General features: G+C 43.5%; 1 protein-coding gene across 5 annotated transcripts in view; it reads right to left on the bottom strand.

The window, feature by feature from the left end:
- The window catches only part of LOC121634314 (pleckstrin homology domain-containing family A member 5-like), a 193,722-nt gene that overhangs the window by 147,802 nt on the left and 23,842 nt on the right, over window positions 1-22,078 (bottom strand). The window contains exon 4 of one of the 5 annotated variants that reach the window (XM_041976845.1): window positions 11,371-11,899. The exons of the other annotated variants lie outside the window; for them this stretch is intronic. Coding sequence (XP_041832779.1) covers window positions 11,896-11,899 — 4 coding nt within the window. The 3' untranslated portion in view covers window positions 11,371-11,895. Of the gene's footprint in view, window positions 1-11,370; window positions 11,900-22,078 lie in introns of those variants that run through there. 5 annotated transcript variants of the gene reach the window in all.

Raw genomic sequence — 22,078 nt, 5'->3', positions numbered from 1 at the left:
TGGTGATTGGCTATTTAAGGATAAAACGTGGTGAATGGCTATTTAAGGATGAAACGTGGTGATTGGCTATTTAAGGATAAAACGTGGTGAATAGCTATTTAAGGATGAAACGTGGTGATTGGCTATTTAGGGATAAAACGTGGTGATTGGCTATTTAAGGATGAAACGTGGTGATTGGCTATTTAAGGATGAAACGTGGTGATTGGCTATTTAAGTATAAAACATGGTGATTGGCTATTTAAGGATAAAACATGGTGATTGGCTATTTATGGATAAAACGTGGTGATTGGCTATTTCTGGATAAAACGTGGTGATTGGCTATTTCTGGATAAAACGTGGTGTTTGGCTGTTTAAGCATGAAAGATGGTGATTGGCTATTTAAGGATGAAACGTGGTGATTGGCTATTTAAGGATGAAACGTGGTGAATGGCTATTTAGGGATAAAACGTGGTGATTGGCTATTTAAGGATGAAACATGGTGATTGGCTATTTATGGATAAAACGTGGTGATTGGCTATTTCTGGATAAAACGTGGTGATTGGCTATTTCTGGATAAAACGTGGTGATTGGCTATTTAGGGATAAAACGTGGTGATTGGCTATTTAAGGATGAAACATGGTGATTGGCTATTTAAGGATAAAACGTGGTGATTGCCTATTTCTGGATGAAACGTGGTGATTGGCTATTTAAGGATGAAACGTGGTGATTGGCTATTTATGGATGAAATGTGGTGATTGGCTATTTAGGGATAAAACGTGGTGATTGGCTATTTAAGGATAAAACGTGGTGATTGGCTATTTAAGGATGAAACGTGGTGATTGGCTATTTAAGGATGAAACGTGGTGATTGGCTATTTAGGGATAAAACGTGGTGATTGGCTATTTAAGGATGAAACGTGGTGATTGGCTATTTAGGGATAAAACGTGGTGATTGGCTATTTAAGGATGAAACGTGGTGATTGGCTATTTAAGGATGAAACGTGGTGATTGGCTATTTAAGGATGAAACGTGGTGATTGGCTATTTAGGGATAATGAATGAATGAATGAAAAATACTTTATTAATCCCAAAGGGAAATTCAATATTGTAGTAGTAGTATTTTTTTTTTTTTTTTTTTAAAACAATCACATTAATTAATTAAGGGCTTTGTTCTTCAGCCTGATAGTTGCTGGAAGGAAGGATCTTCTGTATCTCTCTGTCTTGCATCGGACTTGAACAAGCCTCCCACTGAACACACTCTGTTGTTTCGTCACGGCGTTGTGTAGAGGGTGTGAAGGATCTTCCATTATCTTCGTCAGCTTGTACAGAATTCTTTTTTTGATGATCAACTCCAGCGGCTCCAGAGTTACTCCAAGCACAGAACCGGCTTTCTTGATCAGTTTGTTAATTCTTTTCAAGTCTCTGGTTCTGATGCCGCTGCCCCAGCAGATTGCTGCAAAGCTGATTGCACTTTCAACAACAGACCTGTAGAACATTTGCAACATTTTGGTGCAGACGTTAAAAGATCTCAGCTTCCTTAAGAAGTAGAGTCTGCTCTGACCTTTCTTGTAAATGTACTCAGTGTTGCTTTTCCACTCAAGTCTGTTGTCCAGCTGAACTCCAAGGTACTTGTATTCCTCCACCACCTCCACCTCCTCTCCCATGATGGAAACACTTCTATGTGTGTTCTTGTTCCTCCTGAAGTCAACAATCATCTCCTTTGTTTTCTTGGTATTCAAGATGAGATGATTGTCACCGCACCATTTCACAAACTGACCGACCAGTTCTCTGTACTCTGCTTCTTGTCCATCACTGATACACCCAACAACTGCTGAGTCATCAGAGTATTTCTGCAGATGACAGAACTCAGAGTTGTACTGGAAGTCTGAGGTGTACAGCGTGAATAGAAATGGTGAAAGTACAGTCCCTTGTGGTGTTCCAGTGCAGCTGACCACCATCTCAGACACACAACCTTTCAGTCTCACAAACTGTGGTCTGTTTGTGAGGTAGTCGTAAATCCAGGTGGTTGTGGAGGGATCCACCTGGAATTTCTGCAGCTTCTCACACAGCAGAGCAGGCTGAATCGTATTAAAAGCACTTGAGAAATCAAAGAACATGACCCTCAAAGTGCTGCCTGACTGGTCCAGATGAGAGTGGGCTCTCTGAAGCAGGTATATGATGGCATCTTCAACCCCAAGCCCATTACGGTATGCAAACTGTAATGGGTCCTGAAAGGTGTTCACCTGCTTGCTGAGGTGAGCCAGTAAGAGTCTCTCCAGGACTTTCATGACGTGAGATGTCAGGGCGACTGGTCTGTAGTCTTTTGGTTCAGCTGGTTGTGGTTTTTTAGGCACTGGAACAAGGCAGGATGTTTTCCACAGCACCGGGATTCTTCTCTGGCTCAGGCTGGTGTTGAACAGGTGCTGGAGAATCGGACATAGCTGTTTTGAGCAGGTCTTGAGAACTCTGGGACTGACACCATCTGGACCTGCAGCCTTGTTCTGGTTCAGTTTCACCAGTTGTTGCATGATTTGGTTACAGGAGACAGACAGAGTGGAGGTGGAGGCAGAGGAGGTTTCAGGAAGTCCTGATGTGGAGGGAGATGAGGTTGTGTCCAGGTCCTTGACTGAGCTGCAGGGTGACAGAGTGGAGGTGTGACAGGAAAGCTGTGGGCTCATGGAGGGTGTGTGGCTAGTTGGGGTTGAAGCAGGAGGTGAGCTAAACCTATTGAAGAACATGTTCAGTTCATTCGCTCTGTCCAGACCTCCATCAGTCTGATCCTCCTTTATTCCGAAGCCAGTGATCTTCTTCATTCCTGACCACACATCCCTCACATTGTTTTTCTGAAGCTTACTTTCCAACTTCTTCCTGTAGTCCTCCTTGCACTTCTTCATTTGTGTTTTAAGTTGTTTTTGTGTGGACTTCAATAACTCCCTGTCTCCATCCCTAAAAGCTTTCTTTTTGATGTTCAGCAGCTTTTTCAGGTCACTGGTGATCCAGGGTTTGTTATTGGGGAAGCACCTCACTGTTCTTGTTGGAACGGTGCTGTCCACACAGAAGTTAATATAATCTGTCACACACTCAGTCAAGGCATTGATGTCATCTCCATGAGGTTCACATAGGACGTTCCAGTCTGTAGCCTCGAAGCATCCTCTCAGAGCATCTTCAGCTTCATTAGACCAGGTTCTAATAGCCTTTCTAATGACTGGTTGTTGCTGAACGATGGGCTTGTAGGAGGAGGAGAGAAGAACTAGGTTATGGTCTGATCTTCCTAAAGGTGGCAGGGCAAAGGAGCTGTATGCATTTTTAATATTTGCATAAAATAAGTCCAACGTTTTGTTTTCTCTGGTGGAGCAGCTGACAAACTGTTGGAAAGTTGGTAGAGTTGCAGAGAGGGAGATGTTGTTAAAATCTCCAGAGATCGCCACAAATGCGTTTGGATGTTGTGTTTGAAGCCTGGCCACTACAGAGTTAATGACATCACAGGCTGCGTCTGGAGCGGTACCAGGTGATATATATACCGCTACCAGAATAACGCATGTGAACTCTCTGGGTAAATAATACGGGCGGAGACTCACAGCTAGCAGTTCAATGTCTCTTGTGCAGATCTTCTCTTTAACAGTGACATGTTCAGGATGACACCAGCGCTGGTTTACCAGCACCGCAATTCCACCTCCCTTCAGCTTCCCGCTGAGTTGTTTATTGCGGTCTGCACGGACCGTCCTGAAGCCGTGTACAGACGCATTACAGTCTGGGATGTGTTCATGCAGCCATGTCTCGGTGAAGCACATAATACTGCACTCTCTGTATTCTTTAAGAGACCTGGTTAGCACCTGAAGTTCATCAATTTTGTTAGCTAGCGATCTCACGTTTCCCATAACAACCGTTGGAAGAAACGGTTTGAATCGCCACCGTTTTTCTCTCTGCCTCGCTCCTGCCCTGCATCCTCTTCTCTTTCTTTTCAACTCCGTTGGGATTTGAAGTGTTGTTTCACTGATAATCTTGAGTTTGGAGAGTTTTATCAGTTGATCCCGATGGTAAACAAGTCTCGTTGCCATGGAGACTCACAATAACAAGTCTTGCAAAAAAGAAAAAATATTCAGAAAAATCTCCCGTATAGCACAGCCTCTGACCAGCGCGAAAAATCTACCCGAACAGACACAGATTGACAGCTGATGTCTTAAAAAAGACGGCTATATTGCAAAAAATCACAAGTTAAAAACAGAGCTACTACAATTGCTGCTGCCACCTAGCGGCGCATTCTAGAATGCGTGGTGATTGGCTATTTAAGGATGAAAAGTGGTGATTGGCTATTTAAGGATGAAACGTGGTGATTGGCTATTTAGGGATAAAACGTGGTGATTGGCTATTTAAGGATGAAACATGGTGATTGGCTATTTAGGCATAAAACGTGGTGATTGGCTATTTCTGGATAAAACGTGGTGATTGGCTATTTCTGGATGAAACGTGGTGATAGGCTATTTAAGGATGAAACATGGTGATTGGCTATTTCTGGATGAAACATGGTGATTGGCTATTTAAGGATGAAACATGGTGATTGGCTATTTATGGATAAAACGTGGTGATTGGCTATTTCTGGATAAAACGTGGTGATTGGCTATTTCTGGATAAAACGTGGTGTTTGGCTGTTTAAGCATGAAAGATGGTGATTGGCTATTTAAGGATGAAACGTGGTGATTGGCTATTTAAGGATGAAACGTGGTGAATGGCTATTTAGGGATAAAACGTGGTGATTGGCTATTTAAGGATGAAACATGGTGATTGGCTATTTATGGATAAAACGTGGTGATTGGCTATTTCTGGATAAAACGTGGTGATTGGCTATTTCTGGATAAAACGTGGTGATTGGCTATTTAGGGATAAAACGTGGTGATTGGCTATTTAAGGATGAAACATGGTGATTGGCTATTTAAGGATAAAACGTGGTGATTGCCTATTTCTGGATGAAACGTGGTGATTGGCTATTTAAGGATGAAACGTGGTGATTGGCTATTTATGGATGAAATGTGGTGATTGGCTATTTAGGGATAAAACGTGGTGATTGGCTATTTAAGGATGAAACATGGTGATTGGCTATTTAGGCATAAAACGTGGTGATTGGCTATTTCTGGATAAAACGTGGTGATTGGCTATTTCTGGATGAAACGTGGTGATAGGCTATTTAAGGATGAAACATGGTGATTGGCTATTTCTGGATGAAACATGGTGATTGGCTATTTAAACCTAAGATAAGATGGCGGCGCGTGTAGACGCAGCGACCTCAAGCTCTCCCGACAATGCGATGTTTTGTTCGTCTAGTAAGTGTTTACCTGTAAGAGTCTCCCGTCAGTGTACGTCGGAATACATGTACAATCGACAGGCTTTGTTAAACATCCAAAGAAACAAGATCTGCAAAGTTTTAAACTCGGACGTAACAAAGACGCTAAAGGAACTAGGATTGCTACGCCGGCCTGCTACCTCACCGGTCTCGCCTGCTACCCCTCCCCCGGAAAAGAGGTGTCGGAAGCGGTGCGCAAGGACAAGAAAGAGGGGCAAACGGGGAGGCATCCGAGCTAGGCTAGAGGCTAATCCAACACGCCCAGCCATACCATCTATCCTCTTGGCGAACGTACGTTCACTGGATAACAAAATGGATCACATACGACTTCTGAGATCAGCGAATCGAAAAGTGAGTGACTGTTGTGTGCTTGTTTTCACTGAAACATGGCTAAAGGATAACACTCCAGACTCTGCCATACAACTGGAGCAGCTAACCTGCTACAGAGCGGACAGGGCTATCACAGACAGAGGGAAGACCCGGGGTGGCGGGGTCTGTGTTTACATCCGCGATGCGTGGTGCCGGGATGCTACTGTGGTAGGCAAACATTGCTCACCACTGGCAGAATTTATGATTGTGAAGTGCAGGCCTTTCCATCTACCCAGGGAAACAAACGCAATTCTTATATTTGCGGTTTACATCCCACCGACAAACAACAACAGTGATAGAAACGCAGCGCTTAACGAACTGTATCAGGCTATCAGTGAACAACAGACGGCACATCCAGACGGTTTCACCATCCTTGCTGGAGATTTCAACCATGCTGACCTCAAAGCCGTTCTTCCAAAGTTTCACCAGCATGTGCACTTCCCAACAAGGGGAGACAACATCTTGGACTTAGTGTACACATCACATAAAGGAGCTTACAAAGCCATCCCCCTCCCTCACATCGGGCTCTCCGATCACCTCACTGTTATGCTAATGCCAGCATACAGACCGAGAGTGAAACTCATCAAGCCCAGCATCAAACAAAAGAGAGTGTGGCCACAGGGGGCCACATCTGCACTACAGGACTGCTTTGAAACAACAGACTGGGACATGTTCAAGCAAGCAGCCACCTACAATGACACTACAGACATTGAGGAGTACACAGACACGGTGACCTCCTACATCACCAAATGCATTGATGATGTGACACACATTAAAACCATCACCACTCGGGCTAACCAGAAGCCATGGCTGACAGGGGATGTCCACAGGCTGCTGAGGGCCAGAGACAACGCCTTCAGAGCAGGGGATGAATCCGGCCTGAGAACAGCAAGAGCCAACCTGTCCCGGGGCATCAGGAAAGCAAAGAAGGACTACACACACAAGATAACCTCACACTTCAGAGACAGCAAGGATGCACAGAGTCTCTGGCAGGGCATTCAGGCCATCACAGACTACAGGCCCGCGCAACGGAGCTGTGAGAGCGACACCACTCTGCTCAACAACCTGAATAGCTTCTTTGCACGCTTTGAAGCAGAGAACAACACCACCCCACAGAAAACCCCACCACCTCCTCACGACCAGACCCTGTGTCTGTCTGCCGCCAGCGTGAAGAGGACACTCTCCACCATCAACACACGGAAAGCAGCAGGACCAGATAACATCCCCGGTAATGTGCTGAAAGAATGCGCAGAGGAGCTGAAGGATGTATTCACAGACATCTTCAACACCTCCCTTAAACAAGCAATTGTCCTGTCATGCTTTAAAGCCACTACAATCATACCTGTGCCAAAGAAATCATCACCATCCTGCTTCAATGACTACCGTCCTGTGGCACTGACACCCATCATCATGAAGTGCTTTGAACGGCTAGTCATGTCTCATGTCGAATCCACCCTCCCCCCCACCCTGGATCCCTTCCAGTTTGCATACAGAGTCAGACGATCCACAGAGGATGCAATTTGCTCTGCCCTCCACCCAGCTCTCACTCACCTGGACAAGAAGGACTCATATGTGAGAATGCTGTTCATAGACTTTAGTTCAGCATTCAACACCATCATACCACAACAACTCATCTGCAAACTGGACAAACTAGGCCTCAGCACCTCCCTCTGCAACTGGCTGCTTGACTTCCTAAGTCAGAGGCCACAAGTGGTGCGTGTAGGCAACAACACCTCTGGCAGCATCACCCTGAGCACGGGGGCTCCTCAAGGCTGTGTGCTCAGTCCCCTGCTCTTCACTCTGCTCACACACGACTGCACACCAACCTACAGCTCCAACCATTTTGTGAAGTTTGCGGATGACACAACTCTGGTGGGGCTCATCACCAAAGGAGATGAATCCCACTACAGGAAAGAGGTCGACCTCCTAACCAGCTGGTGCAAGGACAACAACCTTCTGCTGAATGTCAGCAAGACAAAGGAGATAGTTGTCAACTTTCAGAGAGGCCACACACAACACCTGCCACTAACCATCAACGGCACTGCAGTGGAGAGGGTGAGCAGCACCAAATTCCTGGGGGTGCACATCAGTGAGGACCTCTCATGGACCACTAACACCACATCACTGGCAAAGAAGGCACAACAACGCCTCTACTTCCTGCGTAAGCTCAAGCGCGCCAGCGCTCCACCACCCATTCTGACCACATTTTACAGAGGGACCATTGAAAGCATCCTTACCAGCTGCATCACCGTGTGGGGTGGGAGCTGCACTGACTACAACAGGAAAGCCCTGCAGCGCATTGTGAATACAGCTGGCAAGATCATTGGAGCAACACTCCCCTCCCTACAAGACATCTACAGCACACGCCTCACCCGAAAAGCCATCACCATTGTGAGCGATGCAAGCCACCCCGCACACAACCTGTTCAGCCTCCTGCCCTCTGGACGGAGGTACAGGAGCCTCCACTCCCGCACCACCAGACTCACCAACAGCTTCATCCATCAGGCTGTGAGACTGCTAAACTCTCGCCCCACCCCCCTGCCCCTACCCCCTCCCCCCCAACCCCAGCCCCAACTAAACTCTCGCCCCTACCCCCTCCCCTCCAGCCCCAGCCAGCAGAACCAAAGACTGTTAACATTACTGCTACTAAGTATGCTGCTAAGTGCGATTACTGCCTTGCACTACAAACCCTGCAAACACTTGTAAGCAGGGCCGGTTCTAGGAATGCATACATGAGGGGGCAGGCATAAATTTGAAGGGGGCACTATGAGTACATACTTCAGCATTTTCTTGTTGTTGTTTTTTAAGTGTTTCTTTAACGGAACTGTGCTGTTAGTGGAGTCCAACTTCAAAGAAATGGATTGCACTTTGTCAGGCCTCTACTCTAAGACCTGTCCAGCTTGGGTGTCCCACCTGAAACCAAAGCTCCTGCTGGTATAGCTCTTAGAGTCACTGAGGCACGCAAACCCCCTGACCACAATAAGGTGGCAATCCCTCAGGGGGGGAACAGAAAATATCAATAACAAAATGAAGTAAGAAAAAAGAAAAGAATGATCCATTATCAAAGCTTTAACAACCAACAAAATAACAATTGCCCTATTGGACAGCCATTAGATGTCTAAGCATTTTGAATAAATTTGAAACTAATAACAATAAACTCAACTATCTGTGTGTTTGTTTCTGTCTGTATATAGACCATAATGATTAAAGAATCAGCACTACCTTTTTTAAAAGCTCTAAAAAATGGATGCATCATGCAGGAGGACTGAATGAAACTTTCCAAAGTGGGTTTTGTGGCCAGAGTTTTTTTTTTTTTCTAACTACAACTCTCCAAGATCGGAAATGCACATTGTCGTCTGTTTAAGCTGAGGCATACATGAAGCTCTGAGCTGAACTGCTGAAAGCAGCGGGAATGTAGAGTGAAACTTTCTGTTATTTTTTTCTTCAAACTAGCATGCTGAACTAAAGGCTGGGCGGAGCTTGAGGGGTCTCATATGCGCAGCTCGTTTTCCCTCAGTCTGTATTGTACCGAGGAGGCAGTCACATCTATGGCCCGTGCGTGATTGATCACTGCTCCTACTAACAGGCGTAGACACGTTTAAATAGAACAGAAACAAACCCCAGTTGACAGAATAGATGCAATAAATACGTCTGTTATTATAAGTATTTATTCAGTATCGCTACAACACATTTAACAGAGCTTTACTCTATAAGTTTTACCGCTGGAGCTCAGCAGCCGCTCTCTCTACGAGGGGGAGAAATATGACACCGCAAGATCAGGCTGTATGTCAACTCATTTGCATACTAAACACTGATTGGTTGTTTTCTGTGGTGGTGGGAAGGACTTGTTGAAGACAGTACAATGGATCCTGTGAAGCTCCGACACACAGAGTTCAGTACAGAGGGGAGAGAGCGTTTGGAGAGATTTGCCCATTTCGGCGCATTTGATTGAGGGGGCAGAATGTTTGTTTGAGGGGGCACTGCCCCCTCTTGCCCCTGCGTAAAGCCGGCCTTGCTTGTAAGACTCAAATGCACATATGCTGATCTTGTTTGTGATACCTCTTAGCCTTGTTTTTGATACCTTTTATTTATTTAAGGACTAGACTTGTCTGTGCACTTTATTGTTTGTCTTGTCCTACTTGTCTTGATACCTGTATACGCATGGGACAGTGAGAAACGTAATTTCGATTCCTTTGTATGTTAAGGGGATGTGAAGAAATTGACAAATAAACCTGACTTTAAGACTTTAAGACTTTAAGGATGAAACATGGTGATTGGCTATTTCTGGATGAAACGTGGTGATTGGCTATTTCTGGATAAAACGTGGTGATTGGCTATTTAAGGATGAAACGTGGTGATTGGCTATTTCTGGATGAAACGTGGTGATTGGCTATTTCTGGATAAAACGTGGTGATTGGCTATTTAAGAATGAAACATGGTGATTGGCTATTTCTGGATAAAACGTGGTGATTGGCTATTTATGGATAAAACGTGGTGATTGGCTATTTCTGGATAAAACTTGGTGATTGGCTATTTATGGATAAAACGTGGTAATTGGCTATTTCTGGAGGAAACGTGGTGATTGGCTATTTCTGGAGGAAACTTGGTGATTGGCTATTTCTAGAGGAAACGTGGTGATTGGCTATTTCTGGAGAAAATGTGGTGATTGGCTATTTCTGGAGGAAACGTGGTGATTGGCTATTTCTGGAGGAAACATGGTGATTGGCTATTTCTGGAGGAAACTTGGTGATTGGCTATTTCTGGAGAAAACGTGGTGATTGGCTATTTCTGGAGGAAACGTGGTGATTGGCTATTTCTGGAGGAAACGTGGTGATTGGCTATTTCTGGAGAAAACGTGGTGATTGGCTATTTCTGGAGGAAACGTGGAGATTGGCTATTTCTGGAGGAAACGTGGTGATTGGCTATTTTTGGAGGAAACGGGGTGATTGGCTATTTCTGGAGGAAACGTGGTGATTGGCTATTTCTGGAGGAAACGTGGTGATTGGCTATTTCTGGAGGAAATGTGGTGATTGGCTATTTCTGGATGAAACTTGGTGATTGACTATTTCTGGAGGAAACGTGGTGATTGACTATTTCTGGAGGAAACGTGGTGATTGGCTATTTCTGGATGAAACGTGGTGATTGGCTATTTCTGGATAAAACGTGGTGATTGGCTATTTAGGGATAAAACGTGGTGATTGGCTATTTAGGGATAAAACATGGTGATTGGCTATTTCTGGATAAAACGTGGTGATTGGCCATTTCTGGATGAAACGTGGTGATTGGCTATTTAAGGATGAAACATGGTGATTGACTATTTCTGGAGGAAACTTGGTGACTGACTATTTCTGGAGGAAACGTGGTGATTGGCTATTTCTGGATAAAACGTGGTGATTGGCTATTTCTGGATGAAACGTGGTGATTGGCTATTTCTGGATAAAACGTGGTGATTGGCTATTTCTGGATAAAACGTGGTGATTGGCTATTTATGGATAAAACGTGGTGATTGGCTATTTCTGGAGGAAACGTGGTGATTGGCTATTTCTGGAGGAAACGGGGTGATTGGCTATTTAAGGATGAAACATGGTGATTGGCTATTTTTGGAGGAAACGTGGTGATTGGCTATTTCTGGATAAAACGTGGTGATTGGCTATTTCTGGATGAAACGTGGTGATAGGCTATTTAAGGATGAAACATGGTGATTGGCTATTTCTGGATGAAACGTGGTGATTGGCTATTTAAGGATGAAACATGGTGATTGACTATTTCTGGAGGAAACTTGGTGATTGACTATTTCTGGAGGAAAGGTGGTGATTGACTATTTCTGGAGGAAACGTGGTGATTGGCTATTTCTGGATGAAACGTGGTGATTGGCTATTTCTGGAGGAAACGTGGTGATTGGCTATTTCTGGATAAAACGCGGTGATTGGCTATTTCTGGATAAAACGTGGTGATTGGCTATTTCTGGAGGAAACGTGGTGATTGGCTATTTCTGGAGGAAACTTGGTGATTGGCTATTTCTGGAGGAAACGTGGTGATTGGCTATTCCTGGAAGTAAAAGTCTGTTTGTGCCAGAGATGTTTGAGGAGCAGCAGCTTCTCCTGGATAACAGGAATATAAACGTGTCTCCTCCCTAAAACAACTTGAGAAAACCACACCATGCCGTGTAACAACAAGCAAACAGGACATGAAGTGACTGAAAGCAGCCGTCTTACCTGAGCAGGTGTGATGGAGTCATTCAGGAGGTGGACATGGAAAGAAAACACAGAGGGAGAATCTGTTAGCTCGCTAAGCAGAAACAGCTGGGACACGATAAGAACATGCAAACCTGCTGACATGGTTGGAGCTGATGGAGAATCTGAAACCTGAACCTCCGTCTGCACCCTGTTAACCTTTGTTAGTGAATCTGGTTCATCTCCACTGATTAATGTAGGGTTTGGATTTAATGGGTTTTATTGTCTTTACAGTTCCTCGTTTTTATATAATCATTCTAAAAACAGAAGATAATCTGGATAGATGTTGGCAGGTTCCTGCTGAGGAGAAAGACAAGAAGAAAATATGCAGGTTTTTGTCTGTTCTTCACCTTTAAATCAGACACGCAGGAGTGGGACTTTTAGCCGAATCTAAAATAATCCCCTCTTTCTTTATTTCCCTCATCATTCAGTCCAGAAGAGCTGCACAGAAACCTCCAGAGACAAACTGACAGACTTTATAGAATAAATTTAGTCACATCTGCAGTTATTTTCTTTCCAGATGAGACGCCGTCCTATTTTCTCTCAATAAGAAGCGATGCGATGCTGCTGTGTCTGTCCCTCTGAGCTTCGCGGACTTCAAAGTGTCCAAACACAGATTTGTCCCATGATTTACAACATCATCATCACCTCCAGATTCCTCCAGCAGCTCCACCTGAGCTACAGGGACACCATCTGGCTCAGTGGGTAGAGTGGTCGTCTTGTAGCCTGAGGGTTGCCAGTTCAATCCTTGGCCTGTTGAGCTCATGTTGAGGAGTCCCTGAGCAAGACATCGAACCCCAAATTTCTCCTGATGGGTCATGGTTAGTGCCTTGTATGGCAGCTTCCGCCATCAGTGTATGAATATGTGTGTGAATGGGTGAATGTGATGTATGATGTAAAGCCCTATATAAATACAGACCATTTACCATTTTACAGATCTGCATCCACACCACTCTCCTTCTGTCAGACACATGGTTTTCACCCCTGACTTTAAAAGTCCATTTACGCTCAACACAGAAGACGGACAGACAGTTTCATCCGTTTCCTGCTTCGGTTACTTGTGTAATTTGGTCCATTTTCTGGGAGCTTAGCAATCCGCTGTCTGACACAGAAGACGGAGCAATACTACTGGAAATCACGGGGACAGTGCTGACCAGATGCCACCAGAGAAATAAACAAACCAGAGAAGAAGAAGACGATCAGGAAGGAAAGAAAAAAGAAAGAAGAAAGACGACAAGGACAACAACAAAAGAAATTGTGCAAGCTGTTTGAGTGTTTTAGGCGTGTTCGAAATTGGAAACAATTTCAAAGCAACGCCTTACCGCTGCAAAACGGTGTCCAAAACCAAGTATAAACCAGTGTGTAGCAGCTTTTAATCCCAGTATAAACCAGTCTGTAACAGCTTTTAATCCCAGTATAAACCAGTCTGTAACAGCTTTTAATCCCAGTATAAACCAGTCTGTAGCAGCTTTTAATCCCAGTATAAACCAGTCTGTAACAGCTTTTAATCCCAGTATAAACCAGTCTGTAACAGCTTTTAATCCCAGTATAAACCAGTCTGTAGCAGCTTTTAATCCCAGTATAAACCAGTGTGTAGCAGCTTTTAATCCCAGTATAAACCAGTGTGTAGCAGCTTTTAATCCCAGTATAAACCAGTCTGTAACAGCTTTTAATCCCAGTATAAACCAGTGTGTAGCAGCTTTTAATCCCAGTATAAACCAGTGTGTAGCAGCTTTTAATCCCAGTATAAACCAGTGTGTAGCAGCTTTTAATCCCAGTATAAACCAGTCTGTAACAGTTTTTAATCCCAGTATAAACCAGTGTGTAGCAGCTGTCAGACTGGGAGGTAAAATGATGTAAAATGAATGTATGAATAGATGTAGCAGCATAAAGGTCGACCAGAAGAAGAAAGCAGAATTTATTACTAACAGAACTTTGTAGAAATAACACACAGATCAACAGTGACCAAACCTTTTCTCATCTCATCGTTCTCTCAAGTCTTGGCTTTCAGGAGAAAATATATTGTTATTGAAACAAACACACAACAGAAACTATTTCCATGTTTCCACTTTTTCCTCATTTCCAGTTATTCCTGCTACTATTTACCTGCTATCCTCACTAAACCAACTCCAGCTCAGCTGCTTTTCCTTTATGTTTCATTGGGAATAAAATCTGGTTTGATGAGATTTAGAAATAAGTTTAATTTACATTTTTTCTGTCCTGACTTTGTTTGGGGTCTGAATTGTTTTTGTCTGGTTGGTGATATTTCTGAAAACGTGGGTTAAAATGAAAGGGTTAACCTATTTTTATCAACCTATTGGGCCCAAAAAATACACAAAAAATGCACAGCCGATCCAGCCACTGTTTTCTGTGATGAAATGATGAAAAATGGTAAATACGTCTGTTCTATGAAATGATCACTTCTCTGGTTTTCTGTGGTGTATCAACATCAAACAAAAACTGACCGACAATTTCCAACCTGCACTTTAAATCCCAGCTGATCATGTGCCTCTGAAGCTGAATAAGGTTTAGTAAGTTTCACTTAGTTCAGCCGATTTTCCACCTAAATAACTCAACGTTTTCCCGTTGATCTTCTGTCTCCTGTTCAACCCGTTAAGCTCCGTGCTGGTGCGGTGGTCCAGGTGCTGGATTAAACCGAAGCTCCGATTTTCTCCTGTTTGCTGCCTACTCGCAGATTTCAACTCTTATGTAAAGTCATCAGTGAAGAAGATCCCATTCACAGTATTTAGACTCCCACACAGAAGTCCATCCTGAGGAAGACGTACCAGCATCCAGCACAAAGGAGTGAGGAGGAGGAGGAGGATCCATGTGAAGGGACAGATTAGAGGAGAGATGACAGAGGCCGATAGACAGAAAGAGGCTGCTGACACTAAGCTGACAGACACCAACATTATCTGCTGAGCCCTCAAGCTCTTCCTCTCCTCCTTCTATTATTTCTCCTCCTCCTCTGCTTTCCTCCTCCTTTCATCCTGCAACATGTCTACGTCTGATATCTTTAAAGATGTTTACATCCGAACACACCACAGAGATAAATTCCTCTCCTCGGATGTCAGATGTTACTTGTGCTCGAACAGAAGAGGAATTCTTTCTGTTTTCTCATTAACAGAAGATTCAGCAGCTTTTTCTGCTGGTGAAGCAAACAGAAGCAGATGTGATTCAACACGTCTCAGCTGGAGTTGTGTTCATACTGATAACACACAGCTCAACAGGTTGACATCTCACATCTTCAACCCCACGGCGGATCTGGACGTTAACTGAGTCTGTGAGGTCATGAACACGTTCTCTCCAGGCTGCTGTGATGAGTCTGAAGTCTTTATGGTCGGATTTGGTTTGCGTGTCAGACGCTGACAGGAGAGATGGAGCAGCCGGTCGGGGCTTCATCAGAGCTGAGCTGAGGGCTAGGCTCTCTATTCCTGCTCTATCTACAGTCCAGCCCTCTCTGATGGTGCCCAGATCTGGGCCGAGACTGGAAAAACGATGGAAACCCGTAGCTGAAATGATCCACCTTTAGAAGGTGGTCAGGTTCAGTCTGAGGTCAGGAGACATCCGGAGGAGGTTGGGCTGGGGTTGGTTAAGCTACATTTATATAGAAATCTTATAGATTTATTCTAGCTTTCTTTTTTATGATTTGGATCCACATCCATCCAGAACATGGCTCATTGTGGCTCATTGTGGATGATTTCCGTGCTGTTCCACCCTGAGAACGTCTACAGGAGTCCTGAAAAGGTGTGAAGCAGACTGCTGCACTCAAGCTGGACCTTTTATAGCTGTGAAAACCTGCCGCAACATGGTCACACCATCATTTCCTGGAGTAAACCCTCCACACCTCCACTGCTGTCTCACGCATGCAGTCATTCACACGCTGAGACTTTGTGGAAACAGCAGAAATCCAACAGAGAGATAATGTGGACTGCAGGGTTTCCAGTGGGAACACCCTAACTTCCAGTTCAGCAGGAGGAAGAGATGCTGCCTTTTGGGATATTTTAACATTAAAACGATGATGATGTGACATATTTTACTCCTTTTTATTTGCAGTAATGTAGGAATAATTTCTAAATATTACCCTTCACTGCCCGCTGAAACAATGTGTGAGGGTTTAATCCACACAGTCCAGATGAAAACTAGAAGACCTCCTCATCCCCCCAGCACACACACACACACACACACACACACACACACACACACACACATAGCTTTTGTCTCTACAATCCTGTTTGGGCTGCCATCTCCAGCTTTTAATTTCATAACTGTAAACCAAACATAAGCTTCCAATTGACTCACCTCCAAAATCCTATTCATGCTATCCATCTGCTGGTTTTTCACACACACAGTGTGACACAACAGAGAGTGGATCTGTGGGCTCAGACTGAGAACATCAATGCAAAGAGAAAGGCCTGGCAGCTGCAGAGAGCAGCTCACATCCTCTCCATCACTGTAATCCCAGCCAGGCTCACCAGATTACCTGTTCATCCCGCCTTGAGAGCCAGCTGTGGGAAGGAGCTGCTCCTCTGCACTAATCACACACACACACGTACTTATTATATATATATATAAATATATATATAAATATATATATATATACATACACATATGTGTGTATGTATATATATATATATATATTTATATACATTTATTTATATATGTATACATATACACTACCGTTCAAAAGTTTGGGGTCACTTTGCCATGTGATTCAATAGGGAAATGACCTCAAACTTTTGAACGGTAGTGTATATATAAATGTGTGTGTATATATATATATATATATACACATATATATATATGTACACACACACATATATATATATATATAACACACACATCTCCAAACATCTGCACTGAAGCAGCCAGCTGGTTTAAGTCAAGTTTCTTCCCAGTAATATTACATCATAGCTCCTTATGTCACCCTGCTGTTTCAGCACAGCACACACACATTGACACACACACACACACGCAGGACTGTGACAGTGTGACCACTCATCATCTACACACACCGTCAGCACAGTCCTGTTATTACCGTCTGGATGACTGTGGTTTTACCGTCAGCAACATGTGGGAAAGAGTCTGTATGTGTGTTTGTAATCAGGTTAATCCAGCAGCGCTCAGTCAGCTGAATTCTCCTCTGCTTTCAGCCCACAGGCATGTTCGTGTTTCTGCAGGTTACACATCAGATCTGTGACCAGGACAGCGTGGGAGAATCTGTCTCCTGCAGCTCATTATAACCAACCTCCACCCATTCCTTCTCACAATACACTCTCACGCACAGCTCAAGCTCCATTTAACTCTAGAAACTCCAAGACATGTTTAGCTATTTATCTTTTATAACCCAACACATCACGTAGCAGCTGGAGCTTTAATCCCAGTAGAAACCAGTTTCTACTGGGATTAAAAACTTTCTGTCCATCTGTCCATCTGAGAGACTCTGCCTCTCTGAAATGCTCCTTTTATACCAGTCATGTTACTGACCTGTTGCCAGGTAACCTGGTTAGTTGTAAAATGTTCCTCCAGGTGTTTCTGGTTTGTACCAGGTACTTTTCCAGCCTTTTGTTGCTCCTGTTCCAACTTTTTCCATCAGATTCACCATCAGCTCATATCTTCATCACATGGTGAAACGTCTCAGTTTAACTCTCTGACATTTTGTTTATTTTCTACTGGGGATAAAAGATGGATGGATGAGATGTGGAAATCGTTGTATTGTGGTTTTATTTATATTTTACAAGGAGACCGGGCTTTTTGGAGCTGAGCTTGTAGATTAGTGAATAAATAATTAATCCTTTCTGCTTATTTTAAGGGACGACCTGCAAGCTGTGATTACTAATGAGGTGAAATGTTTATGACTTTAGCTGCAGGCACTAAAACTTGATGTTCCTGATTCTCAGACTGATCAAACTAAACTCAATGTTCGAAGATTTGATACAGAATTTAAAAAGCTTCAAATTTACAGAGTTTGGGAGAAATTTTTAGTGAATCCTGAAGCAGACCAACTGATGGGACCTAATCCTAACAATGAGAGCTCGACGCTGGTGCATAAAACGTCTCATTCCTCAGACCAACTGTTGCCATGCCAACGCCTCTCACGACCAGCTGATCTGCTCTGCAGCTCTCCCTGCGGTTTCTTCTCCCATGTCAGCAGCATAGACAGGAACATGTTTCAGCTGATGCATGTTTTCATTTCTGTTTCAGCTCACAGAAAATCCCTCTGAACTTTACGATGAAAAACCTTGTACAGACTTATGTTCAGCTCCAAGAGAATCACTGTAAACTGGACACACACGGTAGGAAAAAAGCAAACATGATGCACTGAAAACATCTGCAGACACACAAGCCGAGGCCGGTAGAGACGCCACCAGGAAACAGAGGAGTGTGTTTCCTGAGGAGAATCCTTCACACTGCCACTGTAAAAGCACATAAGGAAAGTCTCCTCCACTCAGGAGATGGAGATGAGACCATCCATCCAATCGCAGCTAGACCGTGTTCGTAGCTGCTGAGGTAAGCGAGTCTGGAGGGTTCAGATTTCATCAGCAGCTCCGGAGCAAAACCTTTTTCACATCTCGTTTCCACATCTGACTCACCTTCATTACGAGTCACATTCATGCCCACCGATGGGGGGATATAATAATAGAATATATAATGTTTGAGTTACATAAAAAATAGTTTTTTCTTCCTAATTCTTCCTAAGTCCAAGGTAAGAAACAGCAATGCCGATGTCCACCAGCCTGGTAACCTAACCAGACGAGCCAGCTCAAAAGTTAGCGTCCATTAGCTTTTCTAAAAGCCTGACGCACGTTATCTCTGATGGAAAGGTTTGGTTTGCTGGTTCCGTCAGACCGGATGAGGCGGAGCGGCAGCATGTTACCAGACGTGTGGAAGTGCATGTGAGCTTGTAGTTGGGAGTGGAGCAGTCCTTTCATGGTGCACCCTGCTACCATTTGGCACGATGCACATCACTTTACAACATGTTTATATTTTTGTCTAATTTAAATTAAAAATTGCTCATGTGTATGAACATGTAAGACGTGTTTCTGATCATTTTAAGACTTCTTTTGTCTTTACTTGTACATTAAAACTGCAGTTAGGGCACTTTATCTCAGACAACTTTCTACAGTGTGGATGTGCACTGAGTTGCAAAATAAAGACCACAGTGATTTTTATCATTGACAAACACTCACAGGAGATGGACTCAAAACATTTTAGAAGCAGAAAGTTCATGACAGAGGAGTTAGGCAGAGAGTGTGCGTGCGGGCTGCATCGAGTATTTTGGCTTTTTTAAAGTATTGTTTGTGAACGGCCTCAGAAATTTACACTACGTTTTCACAACTTGCATCATGCGTGCAACCAGGAGGGGGGAGTGTAGGGACCAATGGTGCCCTGGTTTTGTGGTCTTAAATACCAACTTTAGTACTGCTGCTGTTATTTTTTTTTCTGTGTAATCTGAAAATGAAGCAAACACTAACCACTTCGAGTATTGTTTACACGCTTCAAAATCAGCAGCTCCACCCAGTCTGAGTTTGCTATTGTGCCCCCTGGTGAAATACTCTGATAATTAACATAGCACACAAACAAGCATGGGAACAAGTTTGCTCAGAATGGCTTCATAGACAAGAGGTTAAAAAGCAAGGATACTCTTGGCCTTTGACCCCCTCAGACAGTGAGGACAGCAAGTCGTAAAAAGGCAGTAGCTTTAAAGGTGCTGTTGACTAGTATTCTACCTCTGGGGGCCGTCTTGTACCCAGATTTAGCAATACTGGTCTATATAAGGTACATACTGCAAGGGTACAACAGCGGTACCTTTGTGGGTACCACCCCATGGAAAAACGTGCATGCATCCTACATGTGCATGTAAGTGGATAAAGAGGGCTTCAGCACATGTTTCTATTTCCTTTATTTAAAGGTGAACATCCAAATGATGATGAGGGGACTGTGTTTATTTTATGTTTGATTGGTTGGAACCATTTCTGGGTTATTTTAGTAAAAAAGAAATTATAACGAATATATGTTAATTTGTCACATTTTATGATATATTACCAAATTAAGTTAGAATGCACAAAAATAAAAAATAAAAAAACTTTAGTCACCAGTGGAATGGACAGGACTGAAAAACACCATCTAATCATATTAACCAGCCCGTTCTAAACGATTGGTCGGTGATCCGTCCATCAACCCCCCTTCATCGTGCATGAATTGTGAACTCTCAGAGCTTTGGAGCACTTGTAGAGGCAACGAGTCGAGAGACAGAGCTTGGTTAGCTTACTACATCAAATTACGGTAAACACTTAAACATGAATGACATTACGGCGAAAAAGGTGCTGATATTGAGTCGGAAAAGAAAAACTGTTTTGGAGAAGGCTGCTTCCAAGAAACAAGCTGAAGGAGAGGGAAGCAAGAGATACTACTTGATATGTAAGATAATATTATCTTTATGACTTTTGGAGAATATTCTTTGGTTTCCGGCATTATGTTGTCATTTTAACACTTATCCAGCCAGGACAAACTGCAGTGTTAGTGTGGTTTTACCTGGTTAAGTTTGCTAAGTAAAAGAACACTACACCACTTTTTGCCAAATTTTCCCCTCAATTTCCAGTTGTGCGTAGTCGGTACTAGTCAGCACTAGTGGGCACTAGTTGGTACTAGTCAGCACTAGCTGGTACTAGTCGGCATTAGTTGGTACTAGTCTGCACTAGTCGGCACTAGTTGGTACTAGTCGGCACTAGTTGGGACTAGTCTGCACTAGGCGGCACTAGTCTGCACTAGTTGGCACTAGCTCGCTGGCATCAGGCATTTTTCCCAAGTCACTAAAGATAGCTGCTATGAAGCCTCCTAAAGAAAAGGACTCTAGACGCCTCTATAATGAACAACTATAGAACTGTCTCTAACCTCTTTAATTTCCAAGATTATTGAGAAAGTTTCACCTGCTTCATGACTTTTTAAATGAAAGTGGAAATCTTGATAAATTTCAGTCCGGCTTCCGACCTCATCACAGCACTGAAACAGCTCTGGTCAAAGTGTTAAATGACATTAGGTTGAATACGGATTCTGGTCAAGTATCAGTCCTGGTTCTTCTGGATCTCAGTGCTGCGTTTGATACTGTAGATCACAGAATCCTGTTGCACAGGCTGGAAAACTGGGTTGGACTTTCTGGAGCGGTTCTTAAGTGGTTCAGGTCCTATTTAGAAGGCCGGAGTTATTTTGTTACGATCGGCAGCTATGAATCCGAGCGAGTGGCTATGACCTGTGGAGTCCCCCAGGGATCAGTCCTTGGACCTCTTCTGTTCAACTTGTATCTGCTCCCTCTAGGTCAAATATTACAGAACTTTAGCATTAATTATCAAAGTTATGCTGATGATGCACAACTTTATGTGTCTTTGTCACCAGATGACTGCAGTCCAATAGACTTAATGTGTCAGTGTCTGGAGCAAATAAACACCTGGATGAGGGAGAATTTTCTACAATTAAATGAAGACAAAACTGAGATTATTCTGTTTGGTAGCAAAGAGAAGAGGGTCAGCATTGGCAAACACCTGGAGACTCGGGCTCTTAAAATCACCAACCAAGTTCGTAACCTGGGAGGGCTGATAGACTCAGACCTGACTTCCAGCAGCCACATCAAAGCTTCACTAAGAAGATTTTTACCAGCTCAGAAACATCAACAGAATTAAAAGTTTAGTCTCCCAGAAAGACCAAGAGAAACTCATCCATGCATTCATCTCCAGTAGACTGGATTACTGTACTGGTCTTTTAACAGGACTTCCTAAAAAGAGCATTAAACATCTGCAGCTCATCCAGAACGCTGCTGCTAGAGTTTTAACCAGGACTAAGAGATCTGAACACATCACACCAGTTTTGAAATCTTTACACTGGCTTCCAGTCAGTCACAGAATAGATTTTAAAACCCTTCTGCTTGTTTACAAATCCCAGAATGGTTTAGGCCCAGAATACATCTGTGATATGTTCAGAGAATATAAACCTAGCAGAGCTCTTAGATCCAATGACTCTGGTCAACTAGTCCAGACCAGAGTCCAGACTAAACATGGAGAAGCAGCATTTAGCTGTTATGCTGCAAACAAATGGAACAAACTGCCAGTAGAGATTAAACTTTCGCCAAATGTAGACATTTTTAAATCCAGGTTAAAAACATTTCTT

Source organism: Melanotaenia boesemani, chromosome 23 (genome assembly GCF_017639745.1).
Source record: "Melanotaenia boesemani isolate fMelBoe1 chromosome 23, fMelBoe1.pri, whole genome shotgun sequence".
Classification (NCBI taxonomy): Eukaryota; Metazoa; Chordata; class Actinopteri; order Atheriniformes; family Melanotaeniidae; genus Melanotaenia; species Melanotaenia boesemani.
Note: the sequence above shows the minus strand (reverse complement) of the source record. Positions and strands in the feature narration are given on the sequence as shown.